Below are 24,181 nucleotides of genomic sequence, written 5' to 3'. Positions count from 1 at the left end.
GATCAAGGAAAACAGACCTGAAAGCCAGACAGAAGGCAACCACAAGCAAAATCCCAAATGTGGATTGTCCTACAAAAGTGATCTGTGGGCTTGCTGTAAACCCAGACAGTCCTTTCCTTGACATCTAAGCATCTTTCTCTGCAGATCAGCAGAGTCATATTACATTGGTAGACCAACCAAGGACATCTCACCTGGCCAAGGTGCTGACTTAAATATTGGCTGAAACCTGATGATTTAATGAAGCAGCTACTGCTGCTTCAGTAGTTCCAGAATTCCAGGTTTTACATTTCTTTGTTATGAGCTAAAGCAGTGCTACCAGGAGGGGAGCCTGAGTCAAAGGCTCATCACCACTGGAGAAGTCATTGCCTGGATTTGTAGACTAGTTAGGTATCAAAACATCTGGCCTGATCTACCAGTTCCCCAGAGAGAGAGCAGGGGTCCAAAGTGGCCAAAACATGCCACCATTGCTTGTCTTGCAACTTTGCATGGAGCTGCAAACAGCAGAACAGTGATGCACATGCAGCCCATCAATTGTCATCACCCCAAAGCCTTGGGTGATATTCTCTCCAAGTGCTCTGATGGCTGCTGAGCTGCTCTATCCCTGCTGCAGTGACTTTCACCTTTATGTGCTGCAGCAGACATGGCCAGCTCCTAAAATTCAGGTGTGGGTGTTCCAGGTGTTGATAGAGCTGCTCTAATTTATAGCAGCTGAGGCTCTAACCCCGGGGCTCAAGCTGGGCTGTATTCCTGAAGCTAAGGTGAAGTAATTTCAAACTGGTGGCTCCATCTTTGAGCATAGACAGTCTCAAGTCCAGATTGGAAATCTCCTGAAGACCAGGCCATCTAGACTTCTTTCATCTTAACCCTTCTTGCATTCCAATGACAAAATAGTTTCAAAGCCATCTAATGGTCAGGTCACACAGGCATCAAGTGAACACTTCTGTACGGTAGATGCTCTGGTCTCAGAAGTGGGCAGATTTCTTCAGTTCATCCACAGGAACAGAATGGAATGTCCTAAGACCTACCTTTACAAAAGCATCCCTCACATCCAGTGCTTGTTCCATGCTGAGAGGGGTGGAGACTGTCTCACCCCTGGTGATGATAGTCCTGCTGGTAAGGCAATTCATCACATCCTGAGGGTCAACCTGGCAAAGACACCACCAAACACAGCTGCTGACAAGGTGTCCTTACAAATGGCCTGGGCTACTGGCTCAAATGTGCCTGGCCAGAGAGGACCAGTGCAGAACCCCATGGCTGGAGGTTAAGTGACTTTTCTTAGCTGTACAGGGCAAATAGAATCATAGAATCATAGAATTGTCAGGGTTGGAAGTGACCTCAAAGATCACCCAGTTCCAACCCCCCTGCCTTGGGCAGGGACACCTCACACTACATCAGGTTGCTCAGAGCCACATCCAGCCTGGCCTTAAAAGCCTCCAGGGATGAGGCTTCCACCACCTCCCTGGGCAACCTGTGCCAGTGTCTCAACATCCTCATGGAGAAGAACTTCTTCCTAACATCCAATTTGAATCTCCCCATTTCTAGTTTTTCTCCATCCCCCCTAGTCCTGTCATTACCTGACACCCTAAAGAGTCCCTCACCAATATATCCAATGGTGTCCCAGGCATTTCCAGTGTTTTACTACTCAAAGTCCTCTTGTGACCTAGTGTGAGGTGGTTTTATGTGGTGTAGGGAGAGAAGATGGAAAAGCAAAGGTTGCAAAGCTATATCCTACCAGCATGAATATAGCTTTGCATCCCTTTGATCCCTTTTTCGTGTTCCTCAGGTCAAGCCAGACAAACGTCTACTCCCTCCAGTTACAAGAAAATAGCTCATAGACAGCTGTGGGTCACACTCTGAGACCAGTGGTGTCTATGGAGATGAGATGATGTCCCTGAGAGAGATCTGTAACATGCTGGAAAGGCTACTGAAGAATGCTCCAGGCACTGCATGGATGGTTTGGTCGAGAATCCTCTCACCTCACTTCAGATACACACCTCAGAAGTATGAGCTCTGTCTCAGATGCTGAAATAGATGCTCTTTACATCCATGAAGGAACCACTCCATTTTAGGGACTGAGCTGTTTTGCATGTCCCTTTGAGTATGATGCACCACCAAAGTGTCTGTTTGTCTCCCTTGGTATGAAGGGGAGCTCAGATACCCAACTCAGATGGAGACATCCACCTTCACCATGACGGTATGGCTTACCTGGGCTTCTCCAGCCTCCTAGAGCAGGGGGAGCCTGGCTCAGGTCAAACTTGGCCACAATACTGGGAATATGGGAACAAGCCAGAAAGGGGAAGGCAGCACTGCAGAGCCACTGACCTCCAGCAAGGATGCTGCAGTGATTAGAGATGCTGACTGAACAACCTCACATGCGTCCAGGTTGTCGTAGGTCCGAGCTGGGGGAAGAAAGCCAAAGATAAAGCTGTCAGGGAGGGATGTGGCTTTGGAGAAGGTAGATGGGGTTTAGGAAAAGGGTCTTTCTCCACTGCCTCTGTGCAATGTTGACCAGGCAAAATGTGGCCATCAGCAGGGAGAGAAAGGTTCATGTGGCTGCTAGAGATCTCTCGGTGGCTGCAATGGACCTGTCAGATGCCCTCAGTGACTGATGGGGTTGAAACATTTCTAACATGTAAGTGCTTTAGGCTTCTGTCTTCCAAAGAGGCTCTTAAATCACAGTGTCATTCCTGACACTAAGGCGGTTTGAGACCTTTACAAAGACACATCCAATCATATAGGCACTTATAAAACACTCCATTAATCTCCCCTTGCAAAACCTGAGTCTGCTGAATGGCCTGTGTCCATACTCAGCCTCCCTAAATTCAGGAAAGGTGGCTGACACTGAGCATACTGGAGTCTGGCAGCTCTGCAGAGTGAGTAATGGACTTCATTCTCTCTTCTTGCCCTTACGTGCTACAGTAAGCACCTGAGTTCTTGACCTGGCACCATGGCCTGGATACAGCTCTCCATCCCTAAGTTTGGCTCCCTCTCACCATGCAGAATAAGGGATAGAAGTGTGCTGGACCACATCCTTATGTTCTGTCCTTTTACCTTCATATTGCAGGTTTCCCATGTGCAGGATGGCAGCCAACAGCTTGGAGATCTCCCAGTTCTCCGTGTCAGTGAACATCAGGACCTTCATGGCAGAGCGGATGTTGGCGTACTCCTTGCTGTCATCTCTGCCATCACAGGTGGTGCAGTTGCCCTGAGGAGGTCACACAGTGTGTGAGGTAAAGCACAGAACATCTGGCACGGATGGGTGACCCTAAGCTATCCAGGGCTTTGCCCTAGCTCAGCAGGCATTTCATTTAAGGGACAAATGACCACACAATGATGTGGAACCTGTGGATCTGGCTTTGTTCTTCGCTGTGTGCTGTGATTCACAGAATCACAGAATGTTAGGGGTTGGAAGGGACCTTGAAAGGTCATCCAGTCCAACCCCCTGCCAGAGCAGGATCACCTAGACCAGATCACACTGGAACACATCCAGGCAGGTCTTGAATATCTCAAGAGGGAGACTCCACACTCACCCTGGGCAGCCTGTTGCAGTGTTCTGTCACCCTCACAGTGAAATTTTTTTTCCTCCTGTTTCCATGGAACTTCCTATGCCTCAACTTCCACCATTGCCCCTTGTGCTGTCATTTGGCATCACCCAGCAGAGCCTGGCTCCATCCTCTTGGCACTCACCCTTTACATATTAATAAACATTGATGAGGTCACCTCTGAGTCTCCTTTTCTCCAAGCTACAGAGCCCCAGCTTCCTCAGCCTTTCCTTGTAAGGAAGATGTTCCACTCCCTTCATCATTTTTTGTCTCTGTGCTGGACTCTTTCAAGCAGTTCCCTGAGATGCTTCTTTAACTGAGGGACCCAGAACTGGACACAAAATTCCAGATGCGGTCTTACCGAGGCAGAGTAGAGGGGGAGGAGAACCTCTCTTGACCTACTGAGCACACATTTTGTAATACACCTCAGGATGTCATTGGCCTTCTTGGCTGCAAGAGCACATTTCTGGCTCATGGTCAATCTTCCATCCACTAGGATCCCAGCAGGGGTTGGAAAGGGCCTCTGGGGATCAGCTAGTCTGACAATACCCAACTTTGTGATCTGCTCTTACCCTGCTGTCCCCACCTACCCTATTGCAATCAGCAGAGGAGAAAAAGTTCCCTGAGGTGAGGATATACAGCAGGAGGAAACATGCTAAGGGATCCCACCAATCCAGCTGTGTCCCAGACTTGCTGGTGGTGGGCCAGCCTTAACTACACCTTCCTCTACCAGCTCCTGCAGCACTGGTGGCATAGGGAGTGAAGCCAAAGATTGCTGGATCTGTCAGACATGGGAAGCAGAGAGAGCTCAGCACCCAGTGGTGCTAAGAATGACTATCCAGCCATGCACATCTCCTTGTCCATCACTGCTACAGGAGCATCAGTTCCTAACACTCTAGTTATTTCCAGACAAGTGCCTAGGACACCACAGGATCACAGGATGTGGTTGTTTGTACTGGTGTCTCCCTCCATGGCTCTGCTCTGGACTAGTCAACCTTGGATACCAAGAAATTCCTGGCCACAGTTTTGGATATAGATCACTTCAATATCACAGGCTCACAGGATGTTAGGGGTTGGAAGGGACCTCTGGAGATCTTTGAGTCCAACCCCCCTGCCAGAGCAGGACCATAGAATCTAGCACAGGTTGCACAGGAATTCATCCAGATGGGTCTTGAAAGTTTCCAGGGAAGGAGACTCCACAACCCCTCTGGGCAGCCTGTTCCAGTGCTCTGTGACCCTCACAGTGAAGATGTTCCTCCTCATGATGAGGTGGAACCTCCTGGGCTGTAGTTTATATCCATTGCCCCTTGCCCTGTCACAGGGTCCTGCACACCAAAACCATGCAAGCATATGTCATGTTCCACAGGAAGAGTAGGAATAACCTGGTGTATACACAGGGGCTAAGGGTCTACATCAAGACTCTGAGGTTTGCAGTGGTAGGACAAACACGCCCCACAAACTTTGTGACTAAGACTCAGAAAGTCATGACCAACAAAGCAGCTCTTGGACTGTGGAGGAAGCCAGCTCCCTCTTCTCTCTCTCTTGCTGGGAAGTTCTCACCACACCACCACACCAAACCTCTGCTTCACTGTGCTCTCACCATTGCAAGGTAGTTGTAGTCTGTGGCTTTCCCAAGACCCAGCTTCTTCTTCTGCTCCATCGTCATCCCTCTCAGCATGCAGTAAAAGACATGGTAGTTCCTCTCATCCTGGGCCTGCAGCAGAAGGCCAAGTGTCAGTTCTGTGAGGGGAGCTGCCCCACACAAGTCAGTTCCCAGGCCTTGTAGACCTTACCTGCCTGCAGACCCGGGACTTCTCCAGCAGGTACTGCTCAATCTTTGCACCCTCGATGGCTCCCCTCTTGTTGAAGTGGATGTCGATGTACTTCCCGAAGCGGCTGGAGTTGTCGTTGCGGATGGTCTTGGCATTCCCAAAAGCTGTGGGGGAAATAATTGCAGCAGGGTAGAGAGGATCTGATGCAGGGAGCATTACAAATGTGGTCTCATGGGAAAAAATTGAACAAAAAAGTCAACAGAATGGGGGCTGAGAGGGTAAACTCATCTCCAAAGACTTTCTCTTAAGTTTGGCTGGTGTGATTTCATGTCGGTGTGGGGAGACCTCTGTTAGGAAGACAGGCTGGGGTTGTTCAGCCTACAGAATCACAGAAACATTCAGGTTGGAAAAGACCCTCAGGATCACCAAGTGCAACCATTAACACTACTCTGCAAAGTTCACCCCTAAACCATATCCCCAAGCACCAGATCCAAACCACCTTTAAACACATCCAGGGCTGGGGACTCAACCACCTCCCTGCCCAGCACATTCCAGTGCCTGACCACTATTTATGTGAAAAAACTTTTCCTACTGTCCAGTCTAAACCTACCAAGTCACAGCTTGAGGCTATCCTCTCTTGTTCTATCACTAATTACCTGTGAGAAGAGACCAGCAGCAGCCTCTCCACAATGTCCTTTCAGGTATTTGTAGACAGCAATGAGGTCTCCCCTCAGCCTCCTCTTTTACAAACTAACCATCCCCAGCTCCTTCAGTCACTCTTCATCAGATTTATTCTTCAGGCTCTTCACAGCTTCCTTGCCCTCCTCTGTACTGGCTCCAGTACCTCCACATCTCTCTTGTATTGAGGTGCCCTAAACTGGACACAATACTCAAGTTGTGGCCTCACCAGAGCTGAGTACAAGGGGACAATCACCTCCCTGCTCTTGCTGGACGCAGCATTTCTGATGCAAGCCAGGATGCCATTGGCTTTCTTGGCCACCTGGGCACACTGATTACTCATATTCAGTTGCTTATCTATTAGAATCCCCAGGTCCCTTTCTGCCAGACAGCTCTCCAGCTACACTGTCCCAAGCCCGTAGTGTTTCTTGGGGATGTAGGACACTGTGGGGACACCTGTTAGCAGCATTCCACTACTGAAATGTCATCTACAAGAGAGCTGGAGAGAGACTTTTTGAAAGGGTATATAGTGATAGGACAAGGGGTAATGGCTTCAAGCTCAAAAAGAGTATATTTAGATGTAAGGATTAATTCTGTGTAGTGAGGATGGTGAGGCACTGTAATAAGTTGTTGAGAGATGCTTTGGATGTCCCATCCCTGGAAGTCATAGATTCATAGAATTGTTTGGGTTTGAAGGAACCTTAGGGATCATCCAGTCCCAATCCCTCTGCCATGGGCAGGGACACCTTCCACTAGACCAGGTTGCTCAAGGTGCTATCCAAGAAAGCTGGCTTTGAACACCAGCAGTGGTGGGGCATGCATCACTTCCCTGGGCAACCTGTTTCACTGTTTTACCACCTTCACAGTAAAGAATTTCTTCCTAATATCCAGTCTAAATCTCCCCTCTTCCAGCTTAAAGCCATTGCCCTTTGTCCTATCACTACAAGCCCTTGTATAAAGTCTTTCCCCATCTCTCTTCTAGGCCCTTTTCAGGTACAGGAAGGTTGCTCCCAAGCCTTCTCTCCTCCAGGCTGAACAGCTCCACTCTCTCAGCCTGTGCCTATGGGGGAAGTTGTCCAGCCCTCTGATCATCTTTGTGGACTTCCTCTGGACCCACTCCAGCAGTTCAGTGTCCCTCTTACAGTGGGGGCACCAGAACTGGACACAGTACTCCAAGAATTGTTCAAGACCAGGTTGGATAACACTTTGGGAGCATGGCCTAGTGGAGGGTGTCCCTGCCCATGGCAGTGGGGGTGGAACTAGATTATCTTTAAGGCCTCATGCAACCCAATGCATTCTATGATTCTATAAACCAGGAAATACTGTAGATGATTCTCCTCAGAAATACAGAGTGGAGCACAGAGAAGGAGGCATGGAAACAGGGTGACCTTATCCAGGAAAAAGGGCCAGGACAGCAGGATTTTGTCAGCAGCTGGTGAAATACAAGAGGGTTGAGCAAGATTGGCAGGAGGATATTGCAGCATGAAAGGCGATGCTGTGCAGGAAGTGACAGAGCTGCTGGTGAATGATTTGTTGACTGAGAGGGAAAGGAAATGCCTTGGCAGGGGGGGTTGGACTAGATGATCTCCAGAGGTCATTTCCAGCCCCTCTTATTCTGTCATTCTGTGAAAGTGTTCATGCTTCAGGGAAATGGAGAGGGACTAACCTGTCCTCCAGCAGACTTCTCCCTGCAAACAGACTGTACAGAGGAAGGTACACATGTCCATCCTTTGAGTGGGTGGGAATTCGTGGCATGAATTCATGCCCTGGAATTGATGCTGGCAAATGATGGGAGATACCTTTGGCATACAAAATATCTCTTCTGCTCAATCCTAGCAGTGATGAAGTATCACAGTATCACAGGAAATTAGAGGCTGGAAAAGGCCTCCAGAAATCATCCAGTCCTACCCCCCCTGCCATAGCAGGATAACTTAGGGTAGTTTGCACAGGAATGCATCCAGGTGGGTTTTGAAAATCTCCAGAGAGGGAGACTCCACAACCTCTCTGGGCAGCCTGCTCCAGTGCTCTGTCACCCTCACTGTAAAGAAGTTTCTCCTCATGTTGAGGTAAAATCTTCTATGTCCAAGCTTGTACCTGTTGTTCCTTGTCTTATTAGTGTGCATTATTGAAAAGAGCTTCGTCCCCTCCACTTGACACCCACCCCTCAGAGATTGATAGACACTGATCAGATCCCCTCTCAGTCTTCTCTTATCAAGACTAAACAGCTCCAGGGCTCTCAGTCTCTCTTCACAGGTGTCACCGTTTGAGGCTGTGCCTTTAAGAAAGGGAATATGGTGGACGGAAGTTGGTAAATGAAAAGAACTATCTAAACTAATTTCATTGGTAGAGTGGGAGGAAGCACCTTCTGAACTGGGAGTGAACTGGGCATTCCAGCACTTTTATCTTTAGTCTTGCTTCTGCTTCTCCTTCGGGCAGCAGCTTGCAGCTCCTGGGCTTTCTGCCAAGGCTTTGGCCTTGAAACTGATAAGCTACCAAGCCTGTATTAACTGCTTTCCAATTAACATAAAACTGCTTCTAACTTTTTTTTTCTCTTTTCTCTCTCTTTCTAACCCGCTCTGGGGAAAGGGGGGAGAGAGGGGAGAGCGGAGGTGGGGAACCCCCTCAGCAAGGCGGGGGGAACTCTCATTTCTGTGCTACTTTGTTGTATATCTTTGTATATATTGTAAATATTGTAAATTTGTATATATTCCCCTGCATATCCTACATTGCTTTGTAAATATACAGCCCCACTGCTTTGCTAATTCAGCTGTGAGGTTTTTTTTCCCTTTCCCTTCAATTTTCTTTCCCTTTACTTTACAGGGGGGAGGGAGGAGGCTTTTGGGCCTTACCCTTCCAACCCTACGACAACAGGGGAGATGATGCATCATGATGCTGGACACCAATGCTCAGGCAGCCCTGTGGTGCCCTGAGAGCCTCGTTGCATCTTCAAGCCACAACTGATGGAAGCTCTAATGGAAACTCCAAGAGCATAGAGAAGGCAAGCTCAGCCAGTGACTTTCTTCTCTGCTCTGTTGGCATTATGCATGGAAAGCAGTTGAGATATCCATATTTCTCTGGATTCCTAGGGGACTATTCACCAAGCAAAACAATGTTATCTGTGAGTGGGGCTATGAATATGATCAAGGGACTGGAACATCTATCCTAATAAGGAAAGTCCCAGAGATGTGGAGATGTTTTCACAAGAGAAAAGAAGACTAAGAAGGGATCTTCTCAGTATTTACAAATACCTGAGTGGGTGTCAAGAAGAAGGGGCCTGTCTCTTATCAGTGTTGCCCTGTGATAGGACAAGGGGCAATGGACACAAAGTGGAACACAGGAGGCTTCACCTACACATGAGGAAAAGCTTCTTTACTGAGAGGGTGCTGGAGTGATGCCCAGAGAGGTTGTGGAGTCTCCTTCTCTAGGGACTTTTGAAACCTGTCTGGATGCATTCCTGTGCAGCCTGCCCTAAGTGATCCTGCTCTGGCAGAGGGGGTTGGACTTGATGATTTCCAGAGGTTTCTTCCAACCCCTATCATTCTATGATTCTATGAATACCAGGAGAGTAAAGATAATGTTATAGTCTAAGGAAAATGCTGTTTTTCTGTATAAGTGTGGAAGGTCCATCTGACATCATGTTGGGGCCAGAGGGTAAGATCATTTATTTATTTTACAGACTGATCACAGCAACATTTTGGCAGCAAAGGTGCTGGAGTGTGTCCAGAGAAGAGCAAGGAAGATGGTGAAGGGTCTGGAGAATAAGGCTTATAAGTAGCAGATGAGGGAACTGGGGTCTTTTAGACTGGGGAAAAGGAGGCTGTGGGGAGACCTTCTTGCTCTCTACAACTACCTGAGAGGAGGTTGTAGTGAGGTGGGGCTTGGCCTCTTCTCCCAAGGAACATGTGATAGGAGAAGAGGAAATGGCCTCGAGTTGGACCAGAGGAGGTTTGCCTTTGAATTTTAGGAAAAATTTCTTCTCTGAAAATGTTGTCAAGGCCTGCTCAGGGGAATGGTGGAGTCCCCATCCCTGAAAGGATTGAAAAGCTGTGTAGATGTTGTGCTGAGGGACATGATTTAGTGGTGGACTTGGCAGTACAGGGTTAATAGTTGGACTTGGTGATCTTAAAAGTCTTTTCCAACCAAAACAGTTCTATAGTTCTATGAACCTTTTAAGGCCAGGAGTCAGTTCTCAGTATCTGGTTCTTTCTGAACTGCCTTTATTCCTGTTTCTACATTCTGCTGCCATTCAGTAATCTTAGAAGGAAAAGGTGGAGTTTGCTATTGTGTATTTCTGGTACAAGATGTTTAGTCAATGAAGCTCTGAGCAAATTAATATCATGTTCTGCTCAACCAGCGAAGGATAGGAATAAGAATTTTTATGATCTCTGGAGCCCTCAACACAGGATGGACATGAGCCTGATGGAGCAGGTCCAGAGGAGGGCCACAAAAATGATGAGGGGGTTGGAGCTCCTCTCCTATGAGGACAGGCTGGGGGAGCTGGGGTTATTCAGCCTGGAGAATAGAAGGCTCCAAGGAGACCTGATAGCAGCCTTCCATTTCCTGAAGAGGGCCTACAAGAAAGCTGCAGAGGGACTGTTTATAAAGGTTTGAAATTATAGAAGAGCAGATTTAGATTGGATGTTAGGAACAAGTTCTTTACCATGAGGGGGGTGGAACACTGGAACAGGTTGCCCAGGGAGGTAGTTGAGGCCCCATCCCTGGAGATATTCAAGGTGAGGCTCAACAAGGCTCTGGGCTACCTGATCTAGTTGAAGATATCCCTGCTGGCTGCAGGGAAGTTGGACTTTGGAGTTCCCTTCCAACACAAACCATTCTATGATACTATGAAAACAAATCTGTTGAGTGCAGCATCTCCAGGATATTGCTGTTCTGCTTACAGTTAGAATTCCAGCACTGGAAGAGCTGGTGAGATTCTTCAGCAAAAAATATGAATAGAAAATTTGAGAGCCCAAATGAGAGAATGTTAGTCCTGTGAAAAATAAACTTAGATGGAAAGAATCTGAGCATGCTGTTCAAAAAATAGGTAGGCTGAACATGAGCCTGCAGTGTGCCCAGGCATCCAAGAGGGCCAATGGCATCCTGGCCTGCATCAAGAACAGTGTGGCCAGCAGGAGCAGGGAGGTCATTCTGCCCCTGTACACTACACTGGTTAGGCCACACCTTGAGTCCTGTGTCTAGTTCTGGGCCCCTCAGTTTAGGAAGGAGGTTGACTTGCTGGAACGAGTGCAGAGAAGGGCAACAAAGTTGGTGAGGGGTTTGGAACACAGCCCTATGAGGAGAGACTGAGGGAGCTGGGGTTGCTTAGCCTGGAGAAGAGGAGACTCAGGGGTGACCTTATTACTCTCTACAACTACCTGAAGGGAGGTTGTAGACAGGCAGAGGTTGGTCTCTTCTCCCAGGCAGCCAGTACCAGAACAAGAGGACACAGTCTCAAGCTGCGCCAGGGGAGGTTTAGGTTGGATGTTAGGAAGTTCTACACAGAGAGAGTGATTGCCCATTGGAATGGGCTGCCTGGGGAGGTGGTGGAGTCGCTATCATTGGAGGTGTTCAGGAGGAGACTTGATGGGGTGCTTGGTGCCATGGTTTAGTTGTTTAGGTAGGTTGGATTGGTTGATGGGTTGGACACGATGATCTTGAAGGTCTCTTCCAACCTGGTCTATTCTATTCTATTCTATTCTATTCTATTCTATTCTATTCTATTCTATTCTATTCTATTCTATTCTATTCTAAATATACAAAGTATTTTTGGAGCAGAACAGAGTGTTACATGGATATGTGAGCAATACTTCCTTATATTCTTCTTTATACTAACTGAAATCATGTGGAGTGCTGAGAGACTGTTGAGGTTGAGCTTGGAGTCAAAGGGAAGTAAGTATGCTTGGAAAATATTTACATAATTTGTGTTTATTTAATTTTGTCACTTTTTTGAAATGCAAAAATGCAACAGAGGCACTCACATTTGGCCAGATTTGGCTGAGGGAAGACCTCATTGCCCTCTACAAATACCCTCAAAGGAGGGTGGAGTGAGGTGGGGGTTGGTGTCTTCTCACATGCAGCAAGTGACAGAACAAGAGGTAACAGGCTCAAGTTGCGCCAAGGGAGGGTTAGGCTAGATCTTAGGAAAGATTTCTTCCCAGAAAGGGTTCTTAGGCTTTGGAACAGGCTGCCCAGGTGTGACTGTTTTAGGCTGTGTCTTTAAGAAAGGGACAGTTGCTGGAACACTCTGGCTGAATGTTTTGAAAAACAAAGGTATTCTAACCGAATTTCCTTGGTAGATTGGTAGAATGCAACTTTTAGTTCAGTTTGAGTCTCAGTTTCAGTCTGTCTGTCCTTTTTCAGCCTGTCTGTTTCAGTCTCTCTCTGAGCAAAAGCTGCAAGATGGAGTTGACCTTGAACTAACAGATAAGAATAATTCTTGCATATGCTTTGAGCTAACAGAATTTCCTCCTTAATAATTACATTTTCTCTCTCTCTCTAAACCTTTTGGGGAAAAAAGGGAGGTGGAGGGAGAGAGGGAGTACAGGGGGGGGAGACCCACCTGGCTGGAGGAGGGAGTTATGTTCTGTATTTCTTTCTTTGCTGTGTATTTCTGTATATATTGTAAATATCGTATAATGTGTATATATCCATCTGCATTTCATCCTGCTTGTAAATATAGCTTTAATTCATCTCTGATTCTCCGACTGAGTTAGCCATGGTTTCTTTGTGTGTGTGTGAGAACTGAATTTTCTCTCACCACCGCACCAGGGAAGCGGTGAAGTCACTATCCCTGGAGGTGTTTAAAAGATGTGTGGATGTGGTGCTGTGGGACATGGTTTAGTGGTAGTGGTTTAGCAGCAGCAGTGGGATTGTGAGCTCTAGACGAGCAGTTGGACTTGATGACTTCCAAGGTCTCTTCCACTCCCAACAGTTCTGTGGTTCTATGATTCTCTGTTTTCCAAATCTGATCTCTCTGGTTTTTTGTGATTTTGGGTTGGGGTTTTTTTTTGTGTGTTTTTGTTGGTCTTGCTTTTGTTTTGTTTGTTTTTTGTTGGTGGTTTTGTTTTCCCTGGCAAAAAAATATCTCCATTATCTGAAGCCTTACCTTCTAAAATAGGATTTGCCTCCAGGACCTGTTGCTCAATCCAGGAATGTTGACCACTGATGGCTGCCAGGAACTGCAGAATCAGTTTGGTGCTTTCTGTCTTCCCCGCTCCGGATTCTCCGCTGCAATGACAACAAGAACTGAGGTTGGTGGAAGCCCTGCTGCATCTGTGCTGATGGGACAGAGAGGGATCTGCAAAGGGACTACTGTCTTTGTGCCTATTCTGTTAGCACAGGTAGGATGAGGCCACTAAGGATGGGTTTCCAGCATCTCAAGAACATGGTTGTAGGACAAATGGTAGAACACAATACCAGACAGCTTCCAGCAAAGATCCAGATTTTCTTTACAGTTCATTTGGTCCATTGGGTTTGGATTTCTTCAACAAAACCCATAATTCAAGCACCACTAAAGTCATGAAGCACTTTCAGATAAAGCTTTTCCAGGTATAACCACCAGACCTATAGTTAAAGGGCTAGCTGGTCCCATGGAGCATCTTCATCACCAGTCTTGAGCTACAAAAATGTGCTAGAAGACAAGACCATGAAATGCTGCCCTTTAGTGGCAGGACATTTCACAAGTCACCATGGCTTGTCCTACCAAGGGGCAGGTAGAAGAGAAGGTCAGGAAGTGAGAGTTACTCCTCAAAGCTTTCTCTCCACTGAAAGGTAATTTCCATTATCTTATGATAGTACAAAAGGAAGAGCTGGACAGAAATCCATTGGTGTGAGCCTACAACCTGCCTGATCTAGAGAGCAGCCAACAAAAATGGACCAAATGGACCTTCCTTGTGTTTAGTAACCAGCCCTGGACCCACGGCTGAATTACCTCACTTCTCAGGGTTGGCTGGCCACAGGCTCACTGTATTGTGACTGGCCTTGACTCTTCTCTGAGCTTCACATGATGCTTTTTAGCCCTGCAAAGTAATCATTGTTGCATGGCCTTTCCAGACCCACCTAGCTTTGCTTGGGATGATCCAGTTATGATTTCATGTAACAAAACTTAGGGGAGGCATGCCTTGGAGAGAGGTGGTGCCCTGGAAGCACAAAGACTATCTGAGGGTCCAAAATTTGACAGAATAGAATTGGAGGGCTGAGGAAACCAAATCCGGTTCATTCCTCCATTTAGGTTCTCCTCCCCTTCTACTCTGCCCTAGTGAGACCTCACCTGGAATGTTGCATCCAGAACTGGGCTCCCCAGTTCAAGGGAGAGAGGGATCTACTCGGAGAGTCCAATGGAGGGCTACAAGGATGATTAAGGGACTGGAGCACTGCTCTATGAAGAGAGGCTGAGAGCCCTGGGGCTGTTTAGTCTGGAGAGGAGAAGGCTGAGAGGGGATCCAATAAATGTTTATAAGTATCTGAGGGCTGGAGGTCAAGAGGGAGGGGACAGGCACTGTTCAGTTGCACCCTGTGACAGGACAAGGGGCAATGCATGTAAACTACAGCACAAGAGGTTCCACCTCAACATGAGGAGGAACTTCTTCACTGTGAAAGTTAGAGAGCACTGGAACAGGCTCCCCAGAGAGGCTGTGGATTCTCCCTCCCTGGAGACTTTCAAGCCCTGTCTGGATGCATTCTTGTATGACCTGCACTAGATTCTATGGTCCTGCTCTTGCAGCAGGGTTAAGACTTGATGTCCAGAAGTCCTTTCCAACTCCTAAAATCCTGTGATTCTGTAGTATTGAAGTGATCTATACCCACAACTGTGGCCAGGAATTCCTTGATACCCAAGGATGACTAGTTCAGAGCAAAGCCATGAAGGGAGACACCAGTGTGAACAACCACAGGGAAAGCTTGTCCCTGGCCCTGCCTTGTGCAGAGTGTATAGATCTTTGATGTCCTTAGGGGTACTGAGTTTAAAATTAATAGTTAAAGATGGAGATGAGATCTCTTGGCTTGTAGGGCAAGTGCCAAAGGATTGATATATCTTCTTTTTATTAGGAACAGTGACTGCAAACAAGAGACTACCTCTTCACTGAGCATATGTGGTGGGAAGATATCATAGCTAGTAAACCATGGCTCCAAGTGCCACATCCAATCCTTTTTTGAACACCTCCAGGGATGGTGACTCCACCACCTCCCTGGGCAGCACATTCCAATGACGAACGACTCTCTCAGTGAAGAACTTTCTCCTCACCTCGAGCCTAAACCTCCCCTGGTGCAGCTTGAGACTGTGTCCTCTTGTTCTGGTGCTGGTTGCCTGGGAGAAGAGACCAACCCCTTCCTGGCTACAACCACCCTTCAGGTAGTTGTGGACAGCAATAAGGTCTCCCCTGAGTCTCCTGTTCTCCAGGCTAAACAACCCCAGCTCCCTCATCCTCTTCTCATAGGGCTTGTGCTCTGTGATTCTGTGATGTCAACCACATTGCAGGTCGATGTCAGGACATGACATATGTGGCAATCAACAAACTCACCTTATGATACAGCACTGGTCCTTGTTGTTGCGTTGCATGTTGAAGTAGCAGTTGTCAGCAATTGCAAAGATGTGTGGTGGCATCTCCCCAATCTTCTTGTTGGTGTACAGACGTATCTGTTCCGGTGAGTAGATGGGTAGGAGCTGGTAGGGGTTTACTGCTACCAGTATTGAACCAGTGTATGTCTGGAGGAGAAGCACATGAAGGTTTATGGGGACAGTGAGATGGAGCTGAGAAGGTCTGGCAGCTGGGATGGAGGATGGAGGCCAGAAAAATCACAGCTTTTCAAAAGCTAGATGGAAGATGGTGTTCAAGTCAAAGATGCTTGTAGGGGGGAGCAAAATGGGAACTAAAGTCTCAGCCTATCTGAATCAGGTTCATACTCAGTCCTGCTCATGCACAGCATGGATTCAAGCCTTAATTCATGGTTTTGGGTGCTGCTCAGCTATGATTCAGAGTTTTGAGTCAAGCTCATGTTTGCAAAAGCATCGCCAAAGCCAGTATAATATCTGCAGTAGCAACCTATTGCATTGCACACAACAAGAGAAACTAGAGGTGAAAGGCACCTGAAGACCATTGCCATGTCTCAAAACAGAACCAGCTAGATCCAAACCACTCCTGACAGATGCCTGTCTAATCTAGATCCACAGCAGAATTTCTAAACCTCCCTTCTGAATACATTCTTCTCTACCCTCTCTGTCTAACCAAACCCCTCCGTGCTGCAGTGCAAACCTTGCCCTCTGTACGTGGGTATGGCCCACAAAGTCCTGACATGCTGCTTCTCAGCAGCTTCTGAAATTCTGGAAATAGTCTTTGATCCCTGTAGCACTTGAATGAGCAAAGCTGTCCTGGCCCTTGGACAGAAAACCCCATGGTGATGTTATGCACTTATAGAATCATAGAATTGCCAGGTTTGGAAGAGACCTCAAGGATCATCCAGTTCCAGCCCTCCTGCCATGGCCAGGGACACCTCACACTAGATGAGGTTTCTCAGAGCCCCATCCAGGCTGGCCTTAAAAACTTCCAGGAAAGGGCTCTTCCACAAGCTGTTTCTCTCAAACCTCCCATCAAAGGACTCATGGTCTTTGCCATCTTGCTTAAATGCAGCTATGGGGTTTGGCCACATCCCAAACTCAAAGACAGAGAATAAGGATCTCTTTCCCTACTTCAGCTGTTAAAAAGTTAGTGTCTAGAGCAAGTGAGGGAGGCCCATCTCAGGCTAACCAAGGGGCATGATCTAAAGATTCATTTCACTCTAAATCTGTGGTTTAATCTCACCTGGTGGGATTAATCTTTCCTGGTGGGACCAGCTATGAAAGTGTCCCAAACTGCTGCAGATATTCTTTCCATTAAAAACAATTTCAGTATAAAAACAAGCCTCATGAAATTTTATCTGCATGGCCTAAACCCAGCAATGAGCCCTTGGCACAAAGCAGCAAAGTGGTACAGATGGGGGTACTTGTGAACCCAGAAGAAAATCCCTCCATCCTCTGCTAGCTGCTGGATAAACCAGGTCTGAGCTGCTCCTCATTTTTGAGGGCAGTGAAATGACTACCACTGCTGGTGAGAGGGGTGCACAAGGAGATTTGGAGACACAAGCCTCAGGCTGAGTTTCTCCCACCAAGCCCAGAATCCCTCAATCGTGATGGAAAGGGCTTGTGTGCATTGAGATGACAATTTGTTTGCCACCATCTGCGCAACACTTCCCACCGGCTCAGGTATCCTGAAAGGCAGCCAGTAGGTGGCAACTCTGTCCCACAGTGTGGATGCTGAAAGCCCTTAGGGACTCCTCAGTTTCTGGCCTCATGGCGAGCACCAGAGAGCAACTTTCTGTTCAGTCCCGGGTGAGGTTTGACTTTACAGCGATAACTGAGCAAGGGTATGATGGTCTTCCCTGTAAGAGAGGGTTACATGCCAGTAAAGGGGAAAATAAGCTCCTTAAGCTCAAGAGCAAAGTTGTCACAAATCCAAAGGGTGGAAATTGGCTGTGAAATTATGTAGCCTGGATGCTGGAAGAGGATGGCATTGAAATAAGAGAGCAGAGAAGTCCCAGAGAAGTCCCAGAGCAGCCTTCACTTGGTACAGAGCAAGTCAGCTTAGTGCTCAGAGAAGCTCAGTTTCTGAATGGGATTATGTCACCAAGGCCCCCAATGAACCCTACGACTCCTTCCAGTCCTGGGTGAGGTACTTAAAAGACTATTTTCCTCTTCATAATTTATTACCAGGACAATTTTAGGGACATTTCTAATCCTTCTTGAGTCCCTTTCTTGAAAGACTGACTCTGCAGAGATGTCATTCCTAAATCCCTGCATCCCTGCATGCAGTCAGTGAGACTTTTAAAGGAGTTAACCATTAGTTGCAGGAATGCTTTGGGGATGTTTCCCTTGTGACCTTTCCCCTTGTGATCCACCACAAAGCACTTTGTCAGCATGAAGTCCTGTGCTATTGCTTGTTTGTGTAGGTCATTCCTGGTTGATAAATACTCACAATTTGCCCAGTTCTTACCACTGACAGCATGCAAAACTTGGTCCACTTTGCTGATGAGGGGCCAAAGGGCATCTTCAAGGAAATGTTATCTCTCTGGTTTCTGCTGCTGGGTGAAGGAAAAACCCTCCTGTCTCAGGAGAATAAAGCTTTATGGACAGGTAGGGACTCTGACTGCAGCATCCACATCTCAGAGCAAATTCCTTACTGCCTACATGACCTACATTTTAATTAGCCCCAAACAAATCCTTTCTGAGCCTGCTTCCCCTCTCTACCCAGAACACCATGGCTGACTTCATCTGGATTTTTATGGGGTTAAAGCCCTACCAAACATTACTGTGTTTTGGCCGCCCTTAGAGAGGGCAGCAGCAGGCATTGCTTCCACCTCCAGATAAAGAGATTTAACCTTCAAGTTGAGGTCACTGCTGAGAAGCACTTCTGGCTTTACCCCCATTCACAGGTTGGAGACTTCCCAGCTCTGGGAAGGTGTCACAACTTCACCATGCAGGCCAAGCTCCGCAACGAAGGGGAGGATGCTCTCAGTTCATTGGTGAAGCAGCAGCCATGGTGGTGTAAAGTAAATGAGCAAGCCACAATGGCGAACAGAAACAGGCAGATGGTGGATGGTGTGAGGCTGTGCATGCCACCACCTGGAGTCATACTTACCCTCCCGCCGCAGTTTGTCTTATGAGGGAGGAGAAAAAGGAAAATTAGATTGTATTAGAGCAGCATGACACCCTCCAAAAAAGCTAAACAAGAGAGACTGAAGCGCAGGTAGGAGACTCAACTTTTACTCAGCAAACTCATAAATCCTTTCAAACTGCCAAGGTAAAGTCACACTGAGCTTCATCATCCTTAAGACAGAACAAATTATACGCCCGAAGAAAACACCCCAGGGGACTGGGCATCCCCTGCCCACCTGGAATCCATATGGAGTCTTAGCTTTGAAAACCTGACATCAATATTTACTACCCCCAACATAAATCTACACCTCCTAGTGCCACTACCCCTAAGCAACGAGATCTCAAGTTGGGTTCCCGAGCCTCCAACGTCACATGTAGACAGAGGTGGTTTTAGATGTCTCTCTATCAAGCTATGTATTCCATGTTATTTCAGAATATCACAGAACCATATAATGGCTTAGGTTGGAAGGACCTTCTGCACTACCATCTACTCCAACCTCTCCACCATTTGGCAGGGATGCCTCTCAACTAGGCTTGGCTGCTCAAGGCTTCATCCAACCTGGCCTTGAACAGCCCCAGGGAGGAGGAATCCACAGCCTCCCTGGGCAGCCTATTCCAGAGTCTCACCACTCTCAAAATGAAGAACTTCTTCCTAAGACCTAGATTAAACCTCCTATTCCTCAGCTTCAAACCATTCCCCCTTGTCCTATTGCTAGACACCCTTATGAAAAGTCCCTCTCTGGCCTTCCTGTAGGATCCTTTCAGGTATTGGAAGACAGTTGTAAGATCTCTCCAGAGACTTCTGTTCTTTAGGCTGAACAACCAGAGTTCCCTCAGCCTAGCCTCATAGCAGAGGTGCCCACCTCTGGACTCACTCCAACAGCTCTGTGTCCTTCTTATGATGGGGACACCAGAACTGGACACCATCTTCAAGGTGGAGTCTCACAAGGGCAGAATCACCTCTCTTGACCTGCTGGCCACACTCCTCTTGATGCAGCCTAGGATATTATTTGCTTTCTGGGTTGCATGAGGGTACTGATGGTTACTCCTGATTTTGAGAGTGCCCTAATTGCCATGTTGTGCCCAGGTTCATGGGTTGGCTTTCCAAACCAATTAGTGGAGTGTAACTTCCATGAATCAAATTCCCTTGTGGGGTGTGGCCATACCTTGCACAGCAGCTCTGTAGGACATGTGGCTCTGAGACTACCAAGGAACTCGTAGAGACAGGTGCAAGTTAGGGGTGGCCCTACTGGAAAGCATCTCCATAGAGAAAGACCTTGGAGTCCTACTGGACAGCAAGTTCTGCATATGTAACAGCAATGTGCCCTTGTGGTCAAGAAAGGCAATGGTAGCCTGGGGTGCAGCAAGAAAAGTGTGGCCAGCAGGTCTAGGGAGGTTCTTCTCCCCATACTCTACCCCTATTCTGCTCTGGTGAGATCACACCTGGAATACTGTGTCCCATTTTGGGCTCCCCAGTTCAAGAGAGACAGACACCTGCTGGAGAGAGTCCAACTGAGATCCACAAGGATGATTAAGAGACTTGAGCTTCTCCCCTGTGAAGAGAGACTGAGAGACTTGGGGCTGTTCAGTCTGAAGAAGAGAAGGCTCTGAGGAGACCTTATTGTGGCCTTCCAGTATCTGAAAGGGGCTACAAGAAAGCTGGGGAGGGACTTTTTAGGGTGTCAGGGAGTGATAGGACTAGAGGGAATGGAGCAAAACTAGAAGTGGGTAGATTCAGACTGGATGTTAGGAAGAAGTTCTTCCCCATGAGGGTGGTGAGACACTGGCACAGGTTGCCCAGGGAGGTGGTGGAAGCCTCATCCCTGGAGGTTTTTAAGGCCAGGCTGGATGTGGCTCTGAGCAAGCTGGTCTAGTGGAAAGTGTCCCTGCCCATGTCAGGGGGATTGACATTAGATGATGTTTAAGGTCCCTTCCAATCCATACCATTCTATGATTCTATGATTCTGTGTTTCTATGACGCTGCACACATCTTATCTTAGGACCTCCATTCACTTAGTGAGAGCTGACAGGCCCTTTCCTGATGACAGAGAGACCCTGGGAAAGACATGTGGGCACCACTGGAAAAAACATCCAATGTGATCCAAACTGTTCAGGAGAACAAGACATTGCTATGGGAATCCATTTGGTGCCACAGAAAGGTGTCCATGAACAGGAGAAAAAGGGGCAGTCAGTGAATCATAGAAGGATAGGAGTTGGAAGGGACCTTTGAAGACTGTCTAGTCCAAGCCCCAGTACTCAGTGGATAAATACAAGTCCCCTGAACGAGCAATGAAGCACCAATTATTGGCTGTTTGTGTTTCTCAGGTAGCTTTCAGGTTGCTTGAGTTTAGCTAGCCACATGAGTACTGCATCTTATGTTGAAGATGGACATTCTCTGAGCTGGAGGATGTGGAACTGTAGACCTTCAACATGAACTTTCTTTCCAATAGAAACTTTCCGATGATACCCAAGCTCCAACCAGCTCTAAATCAATCATCTCATCTGAGAGTCACCTAGGCCTGCATGGCAGTCTTGGCTCTGCTGACTCTACTGATATCTCTGGTACTGCCTTGGGTACTTAATGCACATGGAGACACCACCTCAAGCATGAATCTGGGCTGCTAACTTCTGCTGGTTTATTGCTATCAATGACTGTAGCTCCCTGAACAGAACTCCAGTGAGTAACCTAGGTCATCTAACATGTCAATAATTTTCTAGTCCTGTCTTTTTCTCTGAACTAACAACACTGAGGACCTCCACATTGTGCACAACAAATCAGGTGACATGGCGAGAGAAGAATTTGAGGGTCTCTATTCTCCTCCAAGCTTTAGGGATCTAGAAATGCTTTCCCAGCAGCCATATCCCATTCTTTTGGCTTGAACTCCATCTCTAAAAGAAGAATCATAGAATCCTCTGGTTGGAAAAGATTTCAAGATCACTGAGTCCAACCATAACCTAACATCTCCCTGTACACAACTCTTAGACCACATCTCAAGCTGTACCAGGGGAGGTTTAGACTCGAGGTGAGGAGAAAGTTCTTCACCGAGCGAGTCATTTGTCATTGGAATGTGCTGCCCAGGGAGGTGGTGGAGTCACCATCCCTGGAGGTGTTCAAGAGGAGATTGGATGTGGCACTTGGTGCCATGGTCTAGTCATGGGGTATGTGTTGATACAGTTGGTACAGTGCAGAGCAAGAGGTGGAGGTGGGAGGGACACTTACGTAGATGAGGTGCTCCCGATAGCGGATCAGCAGGTTCCTGAGTATTCCTGCCTCATTCAGGTCCCCCAGGCGGATCATGTCCTCCACTCCGTGGATAGAGGTGGGGTGCATGGGTTTGATGTGGCTGGCATTCTGGGGGGAAATCCAGTGCTCCTGGGAGGAAGGCAAAGGTAGGGAAAGTTCAGTCAAATGAGATACCAGTGGGAAGAGACAGAAACAACCCACCCCAGGCAGAAGGACCAGATGGAAGAACATAGACAGACAGAGCTTCTATTCTTGGGTCATGGCAGTGTCTAATTTGAAATATTCATGGCAGAAAAGGAAAACATCTTTAGGTTTACTGGAGCATCAAGAGATATGAGGCATGAGACATGCTGGCAGGAGCACCATCCAGGGCAGCATGGACATGAAGCACATCAGGGGAGCTTTTAACAAGTAGCAAGTTTGTGCTTCCCTTCCCACAACTCCGTTTTCACATCACTGGTTAACCCTCTGCCACAGAGTACTGCTGAGCAGAGAAAAGATGATTTGGAAAAGCACAGAGGGATGCACAGGGCTGGCAAAAATCACACTTTTATTGGCAGAGTGTTGTTTAGGCTGAGCACTTCCCAAGGGCTTTAAAAGCCACTACAAATTGGATTCCAGGGCCCTGCTGAACCAAATCTCTTTCTACCCTCCTTGAAGGCAATGAGAGCATTTATGGGTCTCTCAGTCTGGGGGAAAAAAAAGAAAGATAAAGAATAGAGAACCCCTTTGGATCACCCTCTGCTTGTGATACAGGTGTTACTCTAAACCAGCCACCACTGCACAAAAGCAGAGGTGCAACATCTGATATCTGTAGAAGGTCAGGAAGGATTGGATAACAGCACAGGAACAGCAAGCTGGGTTTGCTCAAAGCATTATCTCAATGTATTTTAGGGTCTTCTTTTATCACTGTGCTCAAGAAGCTTCCCAACTTCTCATTCCCAGTACAGCCGCTGAAGTGGGGACACAAGATCATCTTGCCTTTATTAATAGAAAACCATGGCACAGTTGATTCCCAAGGATATTCAAGAAGTCATTCATCATGAGCCTATGACCCCTGGCCTAGCCAGGCCACAGAGCTGCAGCAGGGTCCTCACAACACTTTGTACATACATTGCCTTCATCATCCACAACCTGGATCTGTCCAGAGTCACAGAGTTTAACCACCGCTCCAATGGGGACATCAAATTCCCGTCCGGTTTTGAGGTCCATCCACACATAATCCCCCTGGAACCAAAGAGAGGACAGTTACTCAGGGTTGCAGAAGGTTCACTAATCCCTGGGATACAAAATACTGACGTGTTGGAACCAAATAATCGGTGCAAGACAAATTGCTTCTTTGTAAACCACACACCACCTCCTTCCCACAGACGGTCAGGGAACCACCACAAAGTAATAGCAGCAGAACATGCTCCACACAGGATGCACCCTCTGCACTACCCATCTGATGAGCTCATGAGTGGTTGTCAGTCACAGACTACACTCAACAAGCAGGCTACAGAGCAGTGATATGGTCAGAAAATCCCACTCAGATAGGGCTTTCTGCCCGTGCAATGTACAAGCCTAGACAGTCAGGCTTAGGACATGGCTTTGAGTACTGAAAACCTTTTCTGGAAGCTTGTGGCACAAGGACCGATACAGGCTGGGCAGGGACTGGCTTGAGAGCAGCCCTGGGGAAAGGGACTTGGGGCTGCTGGTTGATGAGAAGCTTAACAGGATCCAGCAGTGTGCACTTGCAACCCGGGAAGCCAATCACATCCTGGGTTGCATCAAGAGCAGCATAGCTTACAGGTCGAGAGAGGAGATTCTCCCCCTCTACTCCACTCTGGTGAGGCCACACCTGGAGTACTGCATCCAGTTCTGAAGCCACTGTTACAGGAAGAATGATCAGAGGGCTGGAGCTCCTCTCCTATGGAGATAGACTTGAGAGAGTTGGGGCTGTTCAGTCTGGAGAGGAGAAGGATCTGAGGAGACCTTATTGTGGCCTTCTAGTATCTGAAGGGGGCTACAAGAAAGCTCGGGAGGGACTTTTTAGGGTGTCAGGGAGTGATAGGACTGAGGGGAAATGGAACAAAACTAGAAGTGGGTAGATTCAGATTGGATGTTAGGAAGAAGTTCTTCACCATGAGGGTAAAACCCAGCCCTAGAAGTTTTTATACCCAGACTGGATGTGGCTCTGAACATCCTGATGCAGTGTGAGGTGTCCCTACCTATGGCAGGGGGTTGGAACTGGATGATCCTTGAAGTCCCTTCCAGCCCT

At 47.6% G+C, this 24,181-nt stretch overlaps 1 protein-coding gene across 6 annotated transcripts in view; it reads right to left on the bottom strand.

Moving 5' to 3' along the window:
- Window positions 1–24,181, bottom strand: part of MYO7A (myosin VIIA) — a 170,227-nt gene that overhangs the window by 70,384 nt on the left and 75,662 nt on the right. For 4 of the 6 annotated variants that reach the window (XR_010987495.1, XM_068139609.1, XM_068139619.1 and 1 more), the window contains exons 3-12: window positions 23,035–23,148; window positions 21,898–22,050; window positions 18,661–18,678; window positions 15,511–15,695; window positions 13,098–13,219; window positions 5,336–5,478; window positions 5,143–5,256; window positions 3,052–3,205; window positions 2,323–2,399; window positions 1,026–1,145 (exon numbers count right to left, since the gene is read on the bottom strand). Coding sequence is in view for 5 of the 6 variants with exons in the window: in XM_068139609.1 (XP_067995710.1) it covers window positions 1,026–1,145; window positions 2,323–2,399; window positions 3,052–3,205; window positions 5,143–5,256; window positions 5,336–5,478; window positions 13,098–13,219; window positions 15,511–15,695; window positions 18,661–18,678; window positions 21,898–22,050; window positions 23,035–23,148 (1,200 nt within the window). In the remaining variant the exon portion in view is untranslated. The remainder of the gene's footprint in view (window positions 1–1,025; window positions 1,146–2,322; window positions 2,400–3,051; window positions 3,206–5,142; window positions 5,257–5,335; window positions 5,479–13,097; window positions 13,220–15,510; window positions 15,696–18,660; window positions 18,679–21,897; window positions 22,051–23,034; window positions 23,149–24,181) is intronic. The other 2 variants (XM_068139629.1, XM_068139647.1) reach the window with 1 other exon arrangement.

Source organism: Melanerpes formicivorus, unplaced genomic scaffold (genome assembly GCF_026170545.1).
Source record: "Melanerpes formicivorus ecotype bairdi unplaced genomic scaffold, bMelFor1.0.p_v2 SCAF_1, whole genome shotgun sequence".
NCBI classification, from domain to species: domain Eukaryota; kingdom Metazoa; phylum Chordata; class Aves; order Piciformes; family Picidae; genus Melanerpes; species Melanerpes formicivorus.
The sequence above is the reverse complement of the archived record's forward strand: the minus strand, read 5'-3'. Positions and strand labels throughout refer to the sequence as shown.